At 36.7% G+C, this 16,660-nt stretch overlaps 2 protein-coding genes across 2 annotated transcripts; both read right to left on the reverse strand.

Annotated features, from left to right (window-relative positions):
* Window positions 1-430: 430 nt before the first annotated feature.
* STN7 (Serine/Threonine kinase domain protein) lies at window positions 431-13,788 on the reverse strand. The gene is made up of 10 exons (XM_088213061.1): window positions 13,247-13,788; window positions 13,056-13,142; window positions 12,589-12,711; window positions 12,295-12,393; window positions 3,996-4,164; window positions 3,808-3,901; window positions 2,273-2,366; window positions 2,108-2,164; window positions 915-1,322; window positions 431-823 (listed from the first exon to the last, which is right to left on the reverse strand). The coding sequence occupies exons 1-10, from the start codon at window positions 13,658-13,660 to the stop codon at window positions 662-664; spliced, it is 1,707 nt and encodes a 568-aa protein (XP_088069187.1). The 5' UTR covers window positions 13,661-13,788; the 3' UTR covers window positions 431-661.
* A 314-nt stretch (window positions 13,789-14,102) lies between these two features.
* Window positions 14,103-15,919, reverse strand: GATL3 (galacturonosyltransferase-like 3). The gene has a single exon (XM_022054735.2). The coding sequence runs from the start codon at window positions 15,758-15,760 to the stop codon at window positions 14,729-14,731; it is 1,032 nt and encodes a 343-aa protein (XP_021910427.2). The 5' UTR covers window positions 15,761-15,919; the 3' UTR covers window positions 14,103-14,728.
* Window positions 15,920-16,660: the final 741 nt, after the last annotated feature.

A 16,660-nucleotide genomic window follows, 5' to 3' on the forward strand; every position in this document is an offset into this window, starting at 1 on the left:
CAGTCCACTGAAAAATACAGAGAGTTAATTTTAAGAGAAAAAATTTTTAGAAATATAAAAATTATGTTCGTATACAATTTCAAGCAAAACTAAAAATATATCTTTTAATTATGTTAAAATTAATTAAAAAAATTAGAATATATTTATCTGTATTTCATTTAAAATTCCTTATTAATTCGTGTTCTGTAGTTTCTTAATAAATTTTCTTAATGAATCATAATCAAAATAATAAAAGCTTTGTGTATGCCACATGCACCATGGACTACAAGAAAACTTCTCTAAGTTCTTTGCTGTTTCTTAATTTGCTTTTATAATTCAACTGTCCTGGAAACAAAAGCAACAATTTTAAATGCTATTAACAGATAAGCAGTACAACCTTATTAAAGGATGATCAAGGAAACCACAAGGAAGGTTAGACAAAGTTTGAGCCTTCATATTCAATCCATTACTGTAGAATTTTATTTCATCATAGAACTTACACGTGCATTCCACAGATTCCAGGTATGTTTCAGTAAGATTCCAGGAATTCTCTTTTATCATCCTCAAAAGTGATCATTATATACTCTATTTCAGTAAAGTTGTCATGTGCTAATCAATATTAATATTAAATCTACACAAAAACTTTTAAAAAAAAAATCATGTACAAATGTTAATCATACTTTTACTCCTGCTTTGGGATCCACCTGCTCCACCATAAGCTCCTTCTGCGTCTATTAAGCTCATCCATACTCTCATTTAATGTCCTTAAAATCTTCCTCTGAAGTCTAAGAGCTGAAGCCAGTGCATTTCTCTGCACACTTGCCTTCTTCTTGGGTTCTATCTCCTGAAAAAACGAGGAGAACTAGACCATTGATGATCATATATATAATAATAGTACTTGGAAAGAATTATAACTACTCGGGCAAGAGACAGACTCTAAGCTCCTGAAGTTGAGCTTCCGTAAAACCACCGTCCTTCGTTGTCCCAGACTTTGCCATCAGCTGAATTACCCACTTGGCAGCTTCACTATAATCCTGTTGTGTAGCTCGAAAGAACTGCAGTCTCAGGCTCTGCATGAAAGACAATGCTAATAATCCTTCCCTGTCAAAATAGGGATGGGCCAAAGCTGTCTTTGCACTGATTCTCTGTCGTGCTTTGAATCGAACCATTGATGTCAGGAGTTCCCATCCTTTTCCTCCATCTAAATCCAAGAGATCGAAACCCCTTCGAAATTCAGGGCGGAGCTCTACACCTTTCCTCCATGCGTTTAAGTCATAGTTGCACCTCTTGAGTTGGCGGTTGAACTGTATGAGGCTGCTGTCAGTGCGTAAAGAAGGGAATGCCTGCAGGAAGAGAAACGTATCAAGTTGGGTATATTCCATTGTATAACATATAGTAGATATATAGCTTAAGTAGGATGTGTTATCATCTCAAAGTTACAAGTGCAGTTGTATGGCATCACTTTGGCACGAGATTTCATTTTATCTTGGAAAAGATCGGATGCATTTCAGAGCTTCCAGCATCAAAATAAACTTTGAAATTTCTTTTTCTTCTCAAAGCTTTCAGAACCAACTTTATATTTTGATTCAGAATTGAAAAATGAGCAAAGATACCGAAGATGAAAACTTGAAATTTTTAGGCACGTTTTGATCAAAGTCATTTTGTCCTTTCGTTTTATATGTTGGCCCAACATTAGTACAATTTGTGGCGAACCTAAAGCAAAATAAAATCTCTGTAACATAGAGTATTTCGCTGAATTTCATAGTATGCCCGAATTTGTGAAATTCCTCGGCAATATTTTTTATCCACTATTCTGTTTCCTCCTTTGCATAGACTAAACATATCAAATTCTCCCCAATCCGCACCCAGAAATTTAGTCTAACTCAAGCCTATAGAACTAAAGTTATGGTTGGAATAAATTTAAAAATTGTGGAATTTTCTCCACTGTAATAAAAATTAATTTCATATAGAATTTCATGTTGAACTAGAACAATGCAAGTTAAATTAAGTGTGGATATCAAATAAGTTTCACAAAACCTTTTCCCCACTTTAGAATATCCATATGCAACGTATTATGATGAAGCTGACAATTGTGCCAAGCCAGAATGCTTAGCAGTTTCTTACTTACCATTTGTAGAAAGATGAGACCAGCACTATAGATGTCAAATCTATCTGGCAGATTCATCTGTTTGGGAACAACACGGGAACCAACAAAAAGGGATTTATGTTCTCAATTAGAAAAGAAGTTAGCATAACAGTACTCAACCTCCTAAGCTTACTAGTAAGACCGAACCTGCCAGAGAACTGGGGAAAGTGCAGTCGCCACTGGAGCTGAAGGTGCAGATGGAGTTTGTGTACTCATGATGTATTGCTCTGGTGCAGCATACCTGCAGAGAAGAGAATCAAAAAGAAAAGCATGATGAAGATCATATAAAATAGATTCCATCATATCAGGTTATATCATCTGCATCAAACTAAAATTTGGATACCATTCTGTATATTTGAGAGTTGCAAGCTAAAAGCCAAGAGATGTCCCGAATTTTTCCTCTTTTTGTTTGGGAAAGAAAAAAAAAGTTTAAGAAAAATAGTATCTAAAAAATATAGAAGAAAACAAATATAATCAACTTGGGGCATAGTCGCAGGCCTAGCCTGGGACACCACCTATCTTGAAGCATGATCATGAACCAGACCCAGGGCATAACCTGTCCCAGTGCATGGTCCTAGGCCCCCATCACGAAGCATAATCTGAACCATGGCTTGGATAGGTTAAGACCTCAAGCCAACTGGAAGCACAGTGCTGAATCTAGTTCTATCCAAAAGTATGTTACCAGCCTGGCTCATCCAGTCTCATGATACAATTCTAGGCTCGGCTTAGCCCGAGGGTCGATCATAGGCTCAGCTGTCCTAACCCAAGTCATGGCCTTAGCTCATAATTTCTTGGGGAAAAAAAAACATCAAGAAAAACATGTTAGTAATTATGCATGGCGCTTAGTAGCTCTGCCAAGAATGAGAACAATTTGTAAGGAACTTTGTCTTTCTAATATTTTAGGCCCTCTTTCTCTTCATTTTAGTCTAAATTGGAGAAAAAGAGAGCATGCCTAGATGAAGGAAAATGGACAGTTAAAAACCATACCACCATTTCTTTTTCTTCTTCTAGGAAAAACTCCTAAACAAAGAAAAGGAAAATGGTTGATGTTTTCTTTTTCACTCATTTGATACCACTCCCAAACAAAGGGAGGAAAACCATAGACATAAAGGAAATAAAAAACACAACAAAGAAAGTTATTTAGGTGCTAGTTGTGATTGAACTCAAGCAATACCTCAATTAATGAGAAGTCTCTTGATAAAGTGAGCTATTTATTTGCAGAACATTGCTGACAACAATTCCTTACATTCAGCATAACTTTACTAGGATAAAAGTTTCTGAAATAGATTTTGAGCTGAAATGAAACAGCCCCTTCATTGTGATATTAGCATTACATAGCATTGTTATAACCATTTTGTTAAATTTAGATTTTTTTCTTACCAGGTCTAGGTAGAGGAATATTTAGCTATTTTAAACTGATTCTCGGGCATGATGAATGATTGTCCGAAAATTTATCTAAATTCAGCAGCTCTTGATGAATTTCTCTCTTCTTCCACTCTATTCTTCTCATTCTCTCCTTCTTCTTTTATCTCCCTCACTATTCTCTTCTTTCTCTCATTCTAACTCTCACAACCTAAACTATCACTGGAGTGCATGTCAAAGGCTCCTAACACAAACATATACTAGTTCCTTCTTTAATATGTTAACAAGTGACCTATGTAACACAATGGGAGAAACAATACCTTGGATCCAAAAGAAATTCCTTTGGAATATAGTTAATGCCCACTCTTAAATCTGCTGCAGCTCCAAGATCAATGATTTTGAAAGTACGGGAGTCTGCTCAAGTTTTACATCAAAAAACAAGAGGTTATGTAGTTTATAAGTTGAACTGACAAAAGCTATCAGCATTAATATAACATCTGCTATTCACCTTCGGAAAAAATAATGTTTTGTGGCTTGATGTCTCGATGTACGATCCCTGTCGAGTGAAGCCCATCTAATGCAAACAAGAGTTGTCTCATGACAGTTTGAATGATTCTATTTTCCCTTTCCAACCCCTTCGGAAAATCTTGGATCTCTCCAAGAATCATGGTTTCTACCTGACATTTTATGCAAGAATAAGTTCTATAACAAACAAAAACAAGCTGCTCGCAGTTATAAAAGTGAAAATGAGCACAGGTCTACTGTCTCGATAAAGAAACATAGTGCACACAAAATTACACTTCTTGAACATTGTCTATCTGTAAGAATCAAACCAAATGGTTAAGACAGGGAGCACCTATATATGTAATCTTCTGCTAATCAAGTGGGCGATTGACTAGATATGATTTTAAAAAATAGAATACCATATATAATTTTTAATAATAAACGATTTTAACTTCATAGTTTTTTTTTTACCCCATTAGTTGCAATAAATGATAATTTTGCCATTGTTGATCATAATGCAAGATTTTTGGACCTCATAATAGTTCTGATAATCTTGACCCTGTTGGTCGCCATTTTTCTGTCCTACATTGAACCCACTAATCAAAATATTCTAACTCCCACCTTGCAACCATGAAAGTGCTTTCGTACACATTTCAATCACAACAGGTTGGTATTATATGTTACTATAATATTTGAAGGTAAAAGGATTCGGTAAAGATTACCTACAAATTCAAATGTTTGATTTGATTTCCCTCTCTCACACCTCCACAGAATGGGCTCCATCATAGATGGCAAGCTTGGATTTCAATTTCTAAATACCACAGTTTCTGCGATGGTTTGACGGGAACATCAAATAGTTGATAATGAGCAGTAAACTAGTAATATTTATGCACTTGTTGTTATCCTCTCATAACTTCATCACTTACAAACTGGAAGTAAATCGATATATGCTTCATTTGAAGAGAAGAACCAGATTGGTAGATTTTCAGAGAATGTGACTGATATGTGGCACCCACGTTCCAACAGTAAATTATCAGAGACTGAGAGGGAAAAGCAGAAGGTATCATCAAGAAGTTTTGAATCCACGCAAGCTCAGAGGCAACAGAGGCAACTAAGCAATAATCAGCTTAAGTTGAGAATAGGTTAACAGATTTTTTGTTCACTTTTATTCTAGGGTACAGGATTACCACTGATGTAAATAACATGAGCTGAATTAGACCTGCAGTCATCAGTCGCAGACCGGATCAACATCCAAGTAAACTAGTAAGGCCATTTTAGGGACTTTGCTTCAGGTAAAATGCAGGTCATGAGGAGTGTTAAAGATATGGTAAATTAGATTAAAGGACATAAGGATAAATTTTATACTTTGCAATTAATTGTGATTAATTGTGTATTTTCTTCTCCGTGTAAACCTGCATATATAACGGTGTAATATCCAATAAAATACACATCAAAACATTCTTAACATATTATCAGAGTCTATATTAAAAAAACTTCATCCTCAATTACGAACCCTACTTGGTATTCATTGCGAGATAAACAAGAAAAACTCCAAAACGGTTAGGTCAGCCTTCATAGCTGGCCACTATAAACCAGTCGCTAGCCACCACCACCAGCTACCAATAGCAGCCAAACTGGCCTTCATCGCTGCCGCCAAAACTCCTCAGCGTGCATTCAATCGAGGACCATCCCTTTGCCATAGTGACTTCCCTCTGCATTCCTCTCTGCCATGCAGAAACTCCCCAAGTGCAGTCACAGAGTTGCGCGTTGCATCCTTCGATAATGCCAAAGATTTTTTCAATTATACATTTTCATCATTCTTTGATTAGGAATGGTTTCTTCATGAATCATTTTGCATCCACACTCCACAACAAAACGGAATAGAGGAACGCAAGAATAGTTACCTTTTAACCCCTACCATAACCTTTTTTTTTTTCCAAACAATATTGTGGAGAAGTTGTTCTTACTGCCAGTTGCATTATTAATCATCTGCCTCTAAGTGTTCTTAACTTTAAAAGTTCTCTTAAAATACTTAAATAGTTCTACTCAGCAGTAAGTGCCTCTAGTCCCTCAAATATTTGACATGTTATCTTTATTCATATTCATTCCCACCAAAGAGACAAACTTGACCCCGAGACCTAAAATGTGTATTGTGACATTCTCATCTTTTCAAAAGGAATAGAAATGTTATTATCTGCTAAGTCAAAAATTTTGTGTGTTTGTAGACATATATTTGTTGAATAATAATTTTACTTCACCTGAATTTATCTTTAAGGAGAATCTATATTAAAAATAAGAACGCAAAATTTCTAAAGGATTTTAATGTACCACCATTATCATACACTTAAAAATTATCACCATAAAAGAATGTTCAAAACACATTAGAAAACTCACCACCACAAGAAAACCTTCAAAAATTCATTCTCTTAAGAGATTATACTAAGTCCTAGGTTTTCTCATGTGTATGTAAGGAGAAAGATGTCAAGTACTGAACCAAAACTAATCCAAGAATTCGTCCTTGTTCCTGGAACTAAGGTAAGTTCTAGAAAACTTATATAGTTCTCTGATAATGATATATCTATTGTACTTCGTAAAGGTATAAAGGAATGCACTAAACATCATCTGTATTCTATCTCACAATTTGTATAATTCGATAAATGTTCATCAATCCGTAATCATTTTCTCCAAAGTTTAAATAATGAATTTATCCTTAATACAATATATGTGGTACTGTCCTATAAAAAATAAAAAATATTATGAGTATGGAGATGAAGACACTTGTAAAGAACTAGAATAAGGAAATAATAAATCTATCCAAATGTAAGAAATCAGTGGAATACAAATAAGTTTTTTCAATCAAATATAAGGCAAATGAACAATCAAAAGATATAAAACTAGACTGATGGCAGAAGACTATACACAAACATATAAGATAGACTACCAAAAGACATTCGCACTAGTAACCAAAATGAATATTGGCGAATTTTGTTTTCATTAGTTGTCTACTTTGACTAGTAATTATAACATTTTGATGTACGAAATGTCTTTCTATATAGAGATTTAGAAAAATAAATGTATATGGATATTCTTCCATGTTTTGATGGAGAAGCATGAGAGAATAAGATATGCTAAACTAAAGAATGCACGATATAAACTTAAACAATCATCAAAGACGTGGTTTAACAAGTTCACAAGGGTGATGATAGATCTAGAATTCAAGCAGACTCAAATAGATCACACTGTTAATCAAACACTAAGAGACAGGGGGAGTTACAGCTCTTCTAGCATACATTGATGGTATTGTAGCAACAGAAAATAATAAGAATAAACAAACTAACACTAAAATAATGTCTGACAAAAAAAAATTCAAAATCAAATAACTAAACAAGCTAAAGTATTTTTTAGAAATTGAAATTACCCGCTCTAAATATGTGAATTTTATTTCTCAACATAAATAAATTCATTACTTGTTAAGAAACATTATTAAGTTAACATGCAAACCAACTACTATCATTAATCCTAATCACAATTAAAAATAGCATAAGAAGATATGTTAATAAATAAGGAAATATATCAAAAACTAGTTAAAAAATTGATCTACCTATCCCACACAAGAATAGACATTACATAAAAATAAATGTTATAAGTCAATTCATGCACAATCTGAAGGAAGTGCACCTACAAGCAGTATACATAATATTGCGATACCTAAAAGATTCACTAGAGAGATGAAATATGTTCAGAAAAAATGACAATTTACTCCAAAAACGTTATACTGATACAAGATTATGCAAGATTAGTTGTAAACAGAATATCTATTATTGATTACTGTACCTTCCTTGAGAGCAACCTAATCACTTGGAAAAATAAAAAACAAAATATAATCGTGAGATCAAGTACAAAATCAGAATTCTGAATGGTGGCACAAGAAATATGTGAACTATTATAGATAAAAAGAATTTTGGAATATTTTATAATCAAGTGGGAAAACTCTATGCACCTATACTATAACAACAAGTTGATTATAAGTATTGCTCACAATATAGTGCAATATGACTAGATCAAACCCATTGAGATCAAGAGATTTTGTTAAAAAAAAACTTGATAGCAATCTAATATGTATCCCATAGCAGATATGTTAACCAAAAGCATAACCAATCTAGTATTCCAAACTCTTATTGGTAAGTTAAGGATAGATAACATCTATTCTCCAACATGAGTGAGAGTGTCAAAGAGATATTACATTAGGTTACAGGGAATAAGGATAAATTACAAACCCTTTGTAATTAATTGTAATTAATTATTTTTTTTTTTCGTCCAAGAAATTTGTGTGTATGTATATATAGTTGTAATTTTCAATAGGATACACATCAAACTATTAAAAAGGAGTTGTATCTTTTAAATAATGGAGCGTGTTTACTAGCATGACAGTGCAATCTTTTCATTTTCTTCATGAAATGATAGAGATTGACCAAGAAACGAATATCAAGCTCGGTGATTGATAAACACTAGAAAGTGCCAAAAATGCTCATGTGGTCTGCATCACCGATTGAGGCACTATTATCATGCAAAAATAAAATGTTTGAGGTCAACATCAAAGCGGCAACCTCTTTGACATTCAACATCTTCCTCCTGAGTAGGTTGTTAATGTACTTACAATGAGACTTGAGACAAAAACAGACCTGATGATTTAGGAATAACTTCAATACCAAGGAAATAATTTAACTAGCTGAGTTCTTTCACAGATACTTCGAGCCAAAAACAACCATAAACAGGTTTAGTTCACCCTCTTCGTTTCCTATGAGGATCAAGTTATAAATATATCAATTATGTGAAACATTTTATCCTTCTCGTAAACAAAAAGCAAGGAGTCCGAGATGGCCTGAGAAAATTCATAATCCTACACGAAGGTTCTCAAGGAGTTATATCTAGCTCCTTGGGCCTGTTTTAGGTCATATAACAGTTTGTGAAGTTAGCAAAAATGATTAAGATGGGATTTTGTCAAGGAAACCAGGAGGTTGTTTCATGTACAGTTCTTCAACAAAGGTGTCATGCAATAATGCATTGTTCATGTCTATTTTATGCAACTGCCAGCTACTTCAAGTTACAATGGACTTACTAGTCTAATTCTCTTATTGGTCACGATCAGACTAAAGATGCCAAAGGCTAAGCCGTTGTTGAAATTTCTATTAAGAGGTTCAACCATCAAGTGTTGATTCGGAACACCCACTTTGAGCAAAAATGTTCTACACTGACAGTGGCACTAAACTCCCAAATTCCATTTTTATTACTGCATTCGTTTCGTCTGCCACGATTGTTCACCATCTAGGATCTCTTGAGGCCTGACAAACACATGTTTCAACCGTCTTCGAAGTTAGCTGTTTTGTCGTGACAGGTTTTCTCATGATTGAAAATGTTGTTCTGAATATGGTAATCATGGGATGGGTTCGAGTTTGCAGTTTTAGTTTGGAGGAGCATGATTTTTAGCAATTTTAACTGGAGAAAAGACAAAAAGTAGAGAACTGCGAATATAACTTGATAAGTTACTGGTTATATTGGTTGTGCAGGGGGACGATAGCTACACTTCCATAGAAGCTGATGATATCTGAATGGCAGGGGAAACAATGACGAGTCTAGGAAAGGCAACAGATACTGCAGAAGGCAGTGTCATAATAGAGGAAGGCTCATGAATATCTGGGATTTTTGTTTCATCAAATACAATATGTCCAGACACAACGAGACAACAAAAATAAGTATTATAGAAGCGATAAGTACTTTGATTTTGAGAGGATCCAATGAAAATGAAAAGAATAGATTCAGGCTGGAGTTTGTCTTTAGACTCTGACTTGATCAACTGATAATAGACATAACCAAATATGTCCGACTTTTCTTAGTTTTGGGGTCTGTTGGAACAAAACCTGAAAGGTGATTTTGATTACAATATTGGAGTTGAAGTCTGGTAATCAAGTAAACAGCATACTGACATTCCTACGTCCAAAACTGAGATCGAAGTTGTGCTTCGTCACAAGGGTTAGTCCCATTTTCAATATCCAATATGTTCTGTTGCACTTGTATTTATCCACACCTATATTTTAGTGTATAAATTTGCACTACATTTTTACACTTGTATCATCTCTGTTCTATCAGATTAGCCGTTATATATAATATAGTTCTACTAGCTTCAACAATAAACTACAGCATTTTTTGCGCTGTCTCAAATACTTTATTATGATATCGAGCAGTAATAGAATCCATTTGTTGAGCCATTCCAATTAGTAAAAAACCAGAATTACAACAATCCCTTTCAGAAAAAGGTGGGTTAACAAATGAAAGAAAGATGAGACCAGATGCATTCTTAAAAGAAAGCACTTTACCTTACCTATGATGAAATAAAGAAAAAAACTCAGAAAAGTGAATTGACCAAATTCTCGTTCTAGAATGGTTATTCCTCGTTCTTCTTTTTTTTGTTCTCTATTTCGGATCATGGATCATGCTTTTAACACCCACAGCAATTCTCAAAATTGGATTTATGAGAATGATGTTTCTTCCCCATTCTACCTTCATCATTTCAACAACATTGGATCACTTTGGTTGCTAACCTCTAGATGTAACAACTACTCTACATAGAAGCGTGCTATCACCATGGCTTTTGAACCAAAAGGTTAGCCTGGCTTCCTCAATAGGGGAATCATGAAACCTCCTGCTGACTCCAAATTTTATCTCTGGAATGGCTATAACATCATGGTTCTTTCCTGACTCCTTAATGCTGTCACAAAAGATATTTCCAAGGAAATTTCTTCATGCAAATGCTGCTGACATCTGGCAAACCTGAAAGAGCATTTCTCCCATCAAAATATGCCCGCCTTTATGTGATACAATGGGCCATCTCCAATCATCAATAAACAACACTTCAATCATCTTGTATTACACTAATCTCTAAGCCCCAAGGGATGAACTCTCAACTTACAATTCTACCCGTGGGTGCATATGTGAAATGGCAAACATACTCCATCAACTCCAACAAAAAGATCAGCTTTTACAATTCCTGTTGGGGCTTGATTCTTTCTCCTCTTTGAGAAGTCAAATTCACCAACAACCGTAAGCTACTGATAAAATAGGAAGACCATCACCACAACATCAATAGTCATAAACAGCTGCCATCACATAGTCAATCTTCCATGTCCGAGGCTACCGATACCAGCCTTCATCCTACCAAGGTAACACCCCTAATGCCACTAGTACTTGACAGTGTGATTTCTGTGGTCATAAGGGCCACACTGAACCTTGGTGCAGGAAGAAAAAGGCTATGTTACAAGAATACTCTTTGCCTTCTACTCAGAACAATAACAATTACCAGCAGAGGCCATCTTCGTCAACCAAGTGATTTTTACCATAGTTGACCGTGAAATGGAGTCTTCTTCTACAAACTTCTGTTTTCATACTAGAACAGGTACCCTTCTTCTACAAACTTCTGTTTCATACTAGAACAGGTACGACAAGGAACCAAACTTTTTATATAAGTTAAAATCCACCCAAATAACAAGTTTCTCCTAACTTAAAAACTACTAAATAAGCTAAATAAATAAAGATAGCAAGTAAAAATAATTACCTAGATCTTTCTTAATAGCAAAACTATTTCAATCTAAAGTGCTGCACACCAGAGAAGCTATGTTTACACACCCCAAGATACCAGTGTGGTTCAGCAGAAGCATTGTTATCTCTTAAAACTTCCTCAAACACTACTTTATAAGCACACATTCCCTTTAAATTCCAAGCGATTATGTTTTCACAGCAACTTACTTTATTAACCAAACACCATCAGAAGCTCTACACGTTAAGACCCTATATGAGCTGCAGTCTAATAAAAACCCTTCTTATAATCACCAATCGGTTTTTGGTGGCCTAGTCTGTGGCCAAACATCAATGGCCATAACAAATTTCAAGCACAAGCACCTCCTCATATCTTTCTAGACACCAGTTAAAAAATGTGTTACACGTTATCCATATGTGAAGGTAAATGGATAAGATAGTGATTCAGTACAAATTCAAATATTGGAATCTAATTTCCGTCCATTAAAACTAATCATCATCACAGACAATTTATGCTATGCAATGATTTACTGCTATGCAACAACTAAATAAGGGAAAGGCCAAAACATGCAGGGTAAGAGAAATCTGGAAATGTAAAAATCGTGAATTTAGTATGAATATTTTAAGGGTGAATCCAGGATAACTGGAATTCATAAAATTCTAGCTGCAGTAAGTTATAGGATTGCAAAATGCTGCAGAGAAGAAATACCAACATTATAGGGGAACTCTTTGCTCTGCATTAGATCTGCAAGGGTGGCTTCCCCTTCATATCGCCATAGAAGCCAATATTCAACTCCTTTCTTTGAAGAACTCTGCAATTAGTTTCATGACAGAAATTGAAATCACAAGATAAATAATAAATTACACTAAAATTTTCATATCTTAACACCAAAATAAACAAAATCACTTAATTTCTTGAGATAAAGATATCCATAGTTCATATTGTAAATTTCTTGAGATAAAGATATCCTTAGTTCATATTGTAGTAATCATAATAGGAGTAAGACCTCAAGAAAGCCGTACAGGAAGTCAGCACAACTGTTTGCACAAGCTCTTCGAACACGCTCATTCATCCAGATTTCGACAGCACCATATTCAGTAGCCTTTTTCAACACCAAGTCACCCTCTTTCTAGTAAAAACAAAAACATATGTTAACATACTATGTTGATTCTTCTACCAAAAAGAAAAGAAGAAAATACATTTTGATTCATTAACAAGGTTTCAGAAAATAAAGGAGATTTTCTACTACAACCAAGAGAACTAAAGTGCTTAAGCAACAGAGCGGACAAAATCCAATCAGTGAACAATTTTCCAAGAGAGTAGTAAATTGATTTCTAGACTTGAGATTAAAATTTGTAATTCAAATTACCCCAAGTTATACCTGAAACCACTAATATAACTGGGATTGAAAAGAAAAAATATAAAAAGACCAAAAAAAGAAATTATCGTCCAATTTCATGAAACACCGTATACCTTTGAAGAAGGCTTCCTAGTCAGCGAAGCTCTATAAACCGCACCAAACGATCCTTCACCCAACTTCTTCCCCAGAGCAATATCATCCTGTCCAGTTACCACAAAACAGACCTAATAACCCCAAAAAGCAATATAGTCTTGAAGGAAAAGAGGGGGAAATGTTAAAAATTCAAAAGGCGCAAATGACTGACCTTCCTATAAGTGGGCCTAAACAGCCTCTCGACAAAAGCAAGAACAAACATATCAAAAAAGCCAGGAGCAACACCAGGAGTGGCCCAGAGATAAGAGAGAGCACCAAGAGCCAAGGCAGCACCAGGGGCTGTGAGTGTTAACCCACTAGACTTGGGCAAAGTGCTCCTGTAAATAATATCGCCGCACTCCATGACTGTACACGGCAAACCGACTCCCACACCTACAAAAAGATGTCGAACTGCCTCGATCAATTCAGCTTTGAAAGAGGGAATTGCGGGTTTGGAGATGGCGGCGTTTGAAGAGGGTTTTTGCTTGAGTTTCTTGCCAAGAAATGGACATGATAGGGGTTTTGACTTGTGCGTGTGGGCATTGATTAGTGCTATATTAGCGCCTCCCGGGGCAATAGTTGCCATCTTCCTGTACAGAAGAAGGGCTTACAGTTCGGGGGAAGAAGGAAGTTAAGTCAGCACATACAAATTCTTCACTCCAACCAGCTTCAAATCTACACCACTAATTTCTTTTTTTGGTCTGATTTTTCATTCTTTTTTTTTTTTTTCGTCTTAACAGTGACAGTTATTTCAGGTATTTATTGCGGAGACGAATTTATATATTTTTATTTTAATATTTAATTATTTAAAGTGGATTATAAGAGCAAGATGCACCACAAATGACACGTCGGCACACTCCACGTGGACTAGGCTCCGATATTATCTGCTCGTTGATGTGCATTTCTGTTCTCTAGCCCATATACCTGTAATTTAGCATGGATCAAACCCATAATGGGCTTGTTATAATTTACCCAATTCATATTGTGGTGGCTTAAAATAGTCCCTCAAAATTATTGGAAACCAAATGTCGAACAATAAGGAAAAGATAAAAGAATATATATGGGCTATTCTTATACCTTTGTTTTCTTTTTCTTTCTTTCAATTTTTACAGGAAATAAAGTAATAAATTTAATGTAATACGTAAGACATACAGATTCATGTACGTACAAATCCATCTGTACATTTTACACTGTGTCACACTATCTAGATTCTATGAAATGTGATCTGGAGACAACCCAAATTAAGAATTGAATAAAGTGGGAAACATCTGGCCACGTGCCACCATACCGTCTACTTTTTACTGTGTGTAATAATAATACCACCTTTTTCTGGAGATTTTCAAATTCTTCAATTACCACCACCTACTCTCATCCATACTTTTTATTCCAATCCGGAACATCTTTACCCATGCAACCAATCATATTTCAAAACGCGGTCATCCGCAATCACAGCCGTCAATCATACTTCATTGTAACTGTCATCCACCGTCACTTTCCTTTCCCCCCCTTCCTTGCCATAACAGTTCACATCACAGCTCCCCCGACTCTTCCTTTCCGCCTCTATCCTCTTCGTCTTCCTCCGGCGCGTTTCTATTGTTTCTCGGTTCCGTCGGAGATAGGACCTCTAGGAATCGCGATGGACTCTCTCGACTCATCAGCCATCCGAAAACAGAGAAGGGTGTCGGTAGAGATCGTATGGGGCCCACAAGGAATCTAACGGGCACGGTTTCTTGGAGTCGATCCTCAGCCATGGCTTCCCCTTTCCGCTCCAGTGAAGCAAGCTCACGGGTCCTGGGTGCAGATCTCTGCACCGCCCTTCCAGGTTATCCCCACCGAGACCGTGCTGGTTCCACCTGTGTTCCACCCTCTCAACATCGCCGGCGAATACCAGAAGAAACGGAGGCAGCGATCCCAGCTCGTAAATCCTGATCCTCTTTTGAATCCTCATCCAGTACTCCAGTTTCTCCGTGTATCTCCCTTCTCTCCACTTCCCCAAATCTATCACCATCACCCCCGTGTTAAAATAACACGGCCTCCTCCCCTTAAAGGAGGCCGCAAAAGCCGCGTTCGACCAGAATTTAGGAGTGAAGTAGTTGGTGAAGTTGGCGTGGCAGTACTCGGGAGCACCCAGGACATGTGTACCCAGGTTGATACTCCACAGCTTCGCCACGTCATCTACTACGACGAGATCGGAATCGAAGTAGATAATGCGACGAACGGTGGCGGGCAAGAGATCGGCGAGGTAGATCCTGGCATAGTTCAATGGCTGATCGAGAGCTCTGCGTATGGAGGAGGAGATCTTGCCCTTGACGAGGTTGGGATCGAAGAGGTAAAGATGGAAGTCGAGGTAAGGGAAGGTAGTGGAAATGATACGACGCAGCTCTGGGCTACGGCGTTGGGTAGCGATGAAATGGAACACAACATTCTCGGGACAAGAAGCGTGCTGGAGAACGGAAAGCACGCCGGCGACGGAGCCTCGAAGATAGACGGTGTCGAGTGTCATGGCTATGTGGATGATTGAAGGGTGGGAATGAGATTTCTTGTCGGCCGAGGACCATCTGGGTTTGGAGCATTCTCGGCCGTTTCGAAATGCCGGCGCTTCTCTGAAAAAAGGGAGGTCGGTGGAGCTGCCATTAGTGATCAAGAATAGAAGCACAACAAACAGACTGCGATACGTTGGTGGCATAGTGGCGGTGTGTGTGTCGGTGTTGGTTAGAAGAAGAAGAAGAAGAAGAAGAATAAGAGGGAAGAGAGAAGGTTAAATTTGTAAATTCAATGTGATTTGTTCTCTTTTTATTATGGGTCAAGTGTGGGACCCAGCAATGGTGGACAGAGCCAGCCTGGCACGACGCGTCTTTCCTTTTTTTCTTTTGTCTCTGTACTGAGTGAATATTTCAATATTTCTTTCCTTTTTTTTTTTCTTCCTCTGTGCGTGTATGTTTGGGAGGAAATGATCCTGCGGTGGTGACTCTACCGTATAGTGGGTAGACTTTAGCTCTATGGTCCATGAATCGAAAGGGCAAGATTGTATTACAGTTGGGACCCAGTGTGGAGCCCATTTCCGTCCCAAATGCGTGAAGATGAAAATATCACATGTGATCAATCCGAATTACGGCATACGATGTGGATTATAAAGGACAAGAGCGTAGAGTTGTTGAGAGTGATAAAAGGATATTAATGTCTTTACACCAACCACCGCGTCTGCCTCAATTTAATCCCCGTAATTAGGACACTTTCTTTTTTAAGTAGAAACTAATTAAGGACGCTTTGGAGTGAAGTGTCTGTCTTAGATTCTTTCTTATCCGTACGGTTTGATTCCTGAAATTCATATTACCATTTTAACGTACTCTGGAAGTTGAGGGCGGTCACCCTATACGACTGCGTTTAGCAAATCAAACAATTTTATATTTACTCTTATTATTAAATTTATTAACCATGCAGCAACAAAGAAAACGCCAAAAGGAATGAGTGGGGGCAGTTTCGCCATTTCAAAATGGAAGCTGTTGCAAACGTCATTTTTGTGATCAGTAAGTGGTATGTATTGCATAGAGAGAATTTAATAGGAATCTTCGACCTGCAATTTGAT

The sequence above is a fragment of the Carica papaya genome, chromosome 2 (genome assembly GCF_054855325.1).
Source record: "Carica papaya isolate Zhongbai chromosome 2, ASM5485532v1, whole genome shotgun sequence".
NCBI classification, from domain to species: Eukaryota; Viridiplantae; Streptophyta; class Magnoliopsida; order Brassicales; family Caricaceae; genus Carica; species Carica papaya.

What these genes read in the sequence shown, in the direction of transcription:
- GATL3 (XM_022054735.2), bottom strand. Translation starts at nt 15,760, where the DNA reads ATGCCACCAACGTATCGCAGTCTGTTTGTTGTGCTTCTATTCTTGATC.
- STN7 (XM_088213061.1), bottom strand. Translation starts at nt 13,660, where the DNA reads ATGGCAACTATTGCCCCGGGAGGCGCTAATATAGCACTAATCAATGCC. An exon ending in TTAGGCCCACTTATAGGAAG is followed by an intron (nt 13,143 to 13,246) that starts GTCAGTCATTTG and finishes GTAACTGGACAG; the next exon opens with GATGATATTGCTCTGGGGAA. An exon ending in TCCTGTACGGCTTTCTTGAG is followed by an intron (nt 12,394 to 12,588) that starts GTCTTACTCCTA and finishes AACTAATTGCAG; the next exon opens with AGTTCTTCAAAGAAAGGAGT.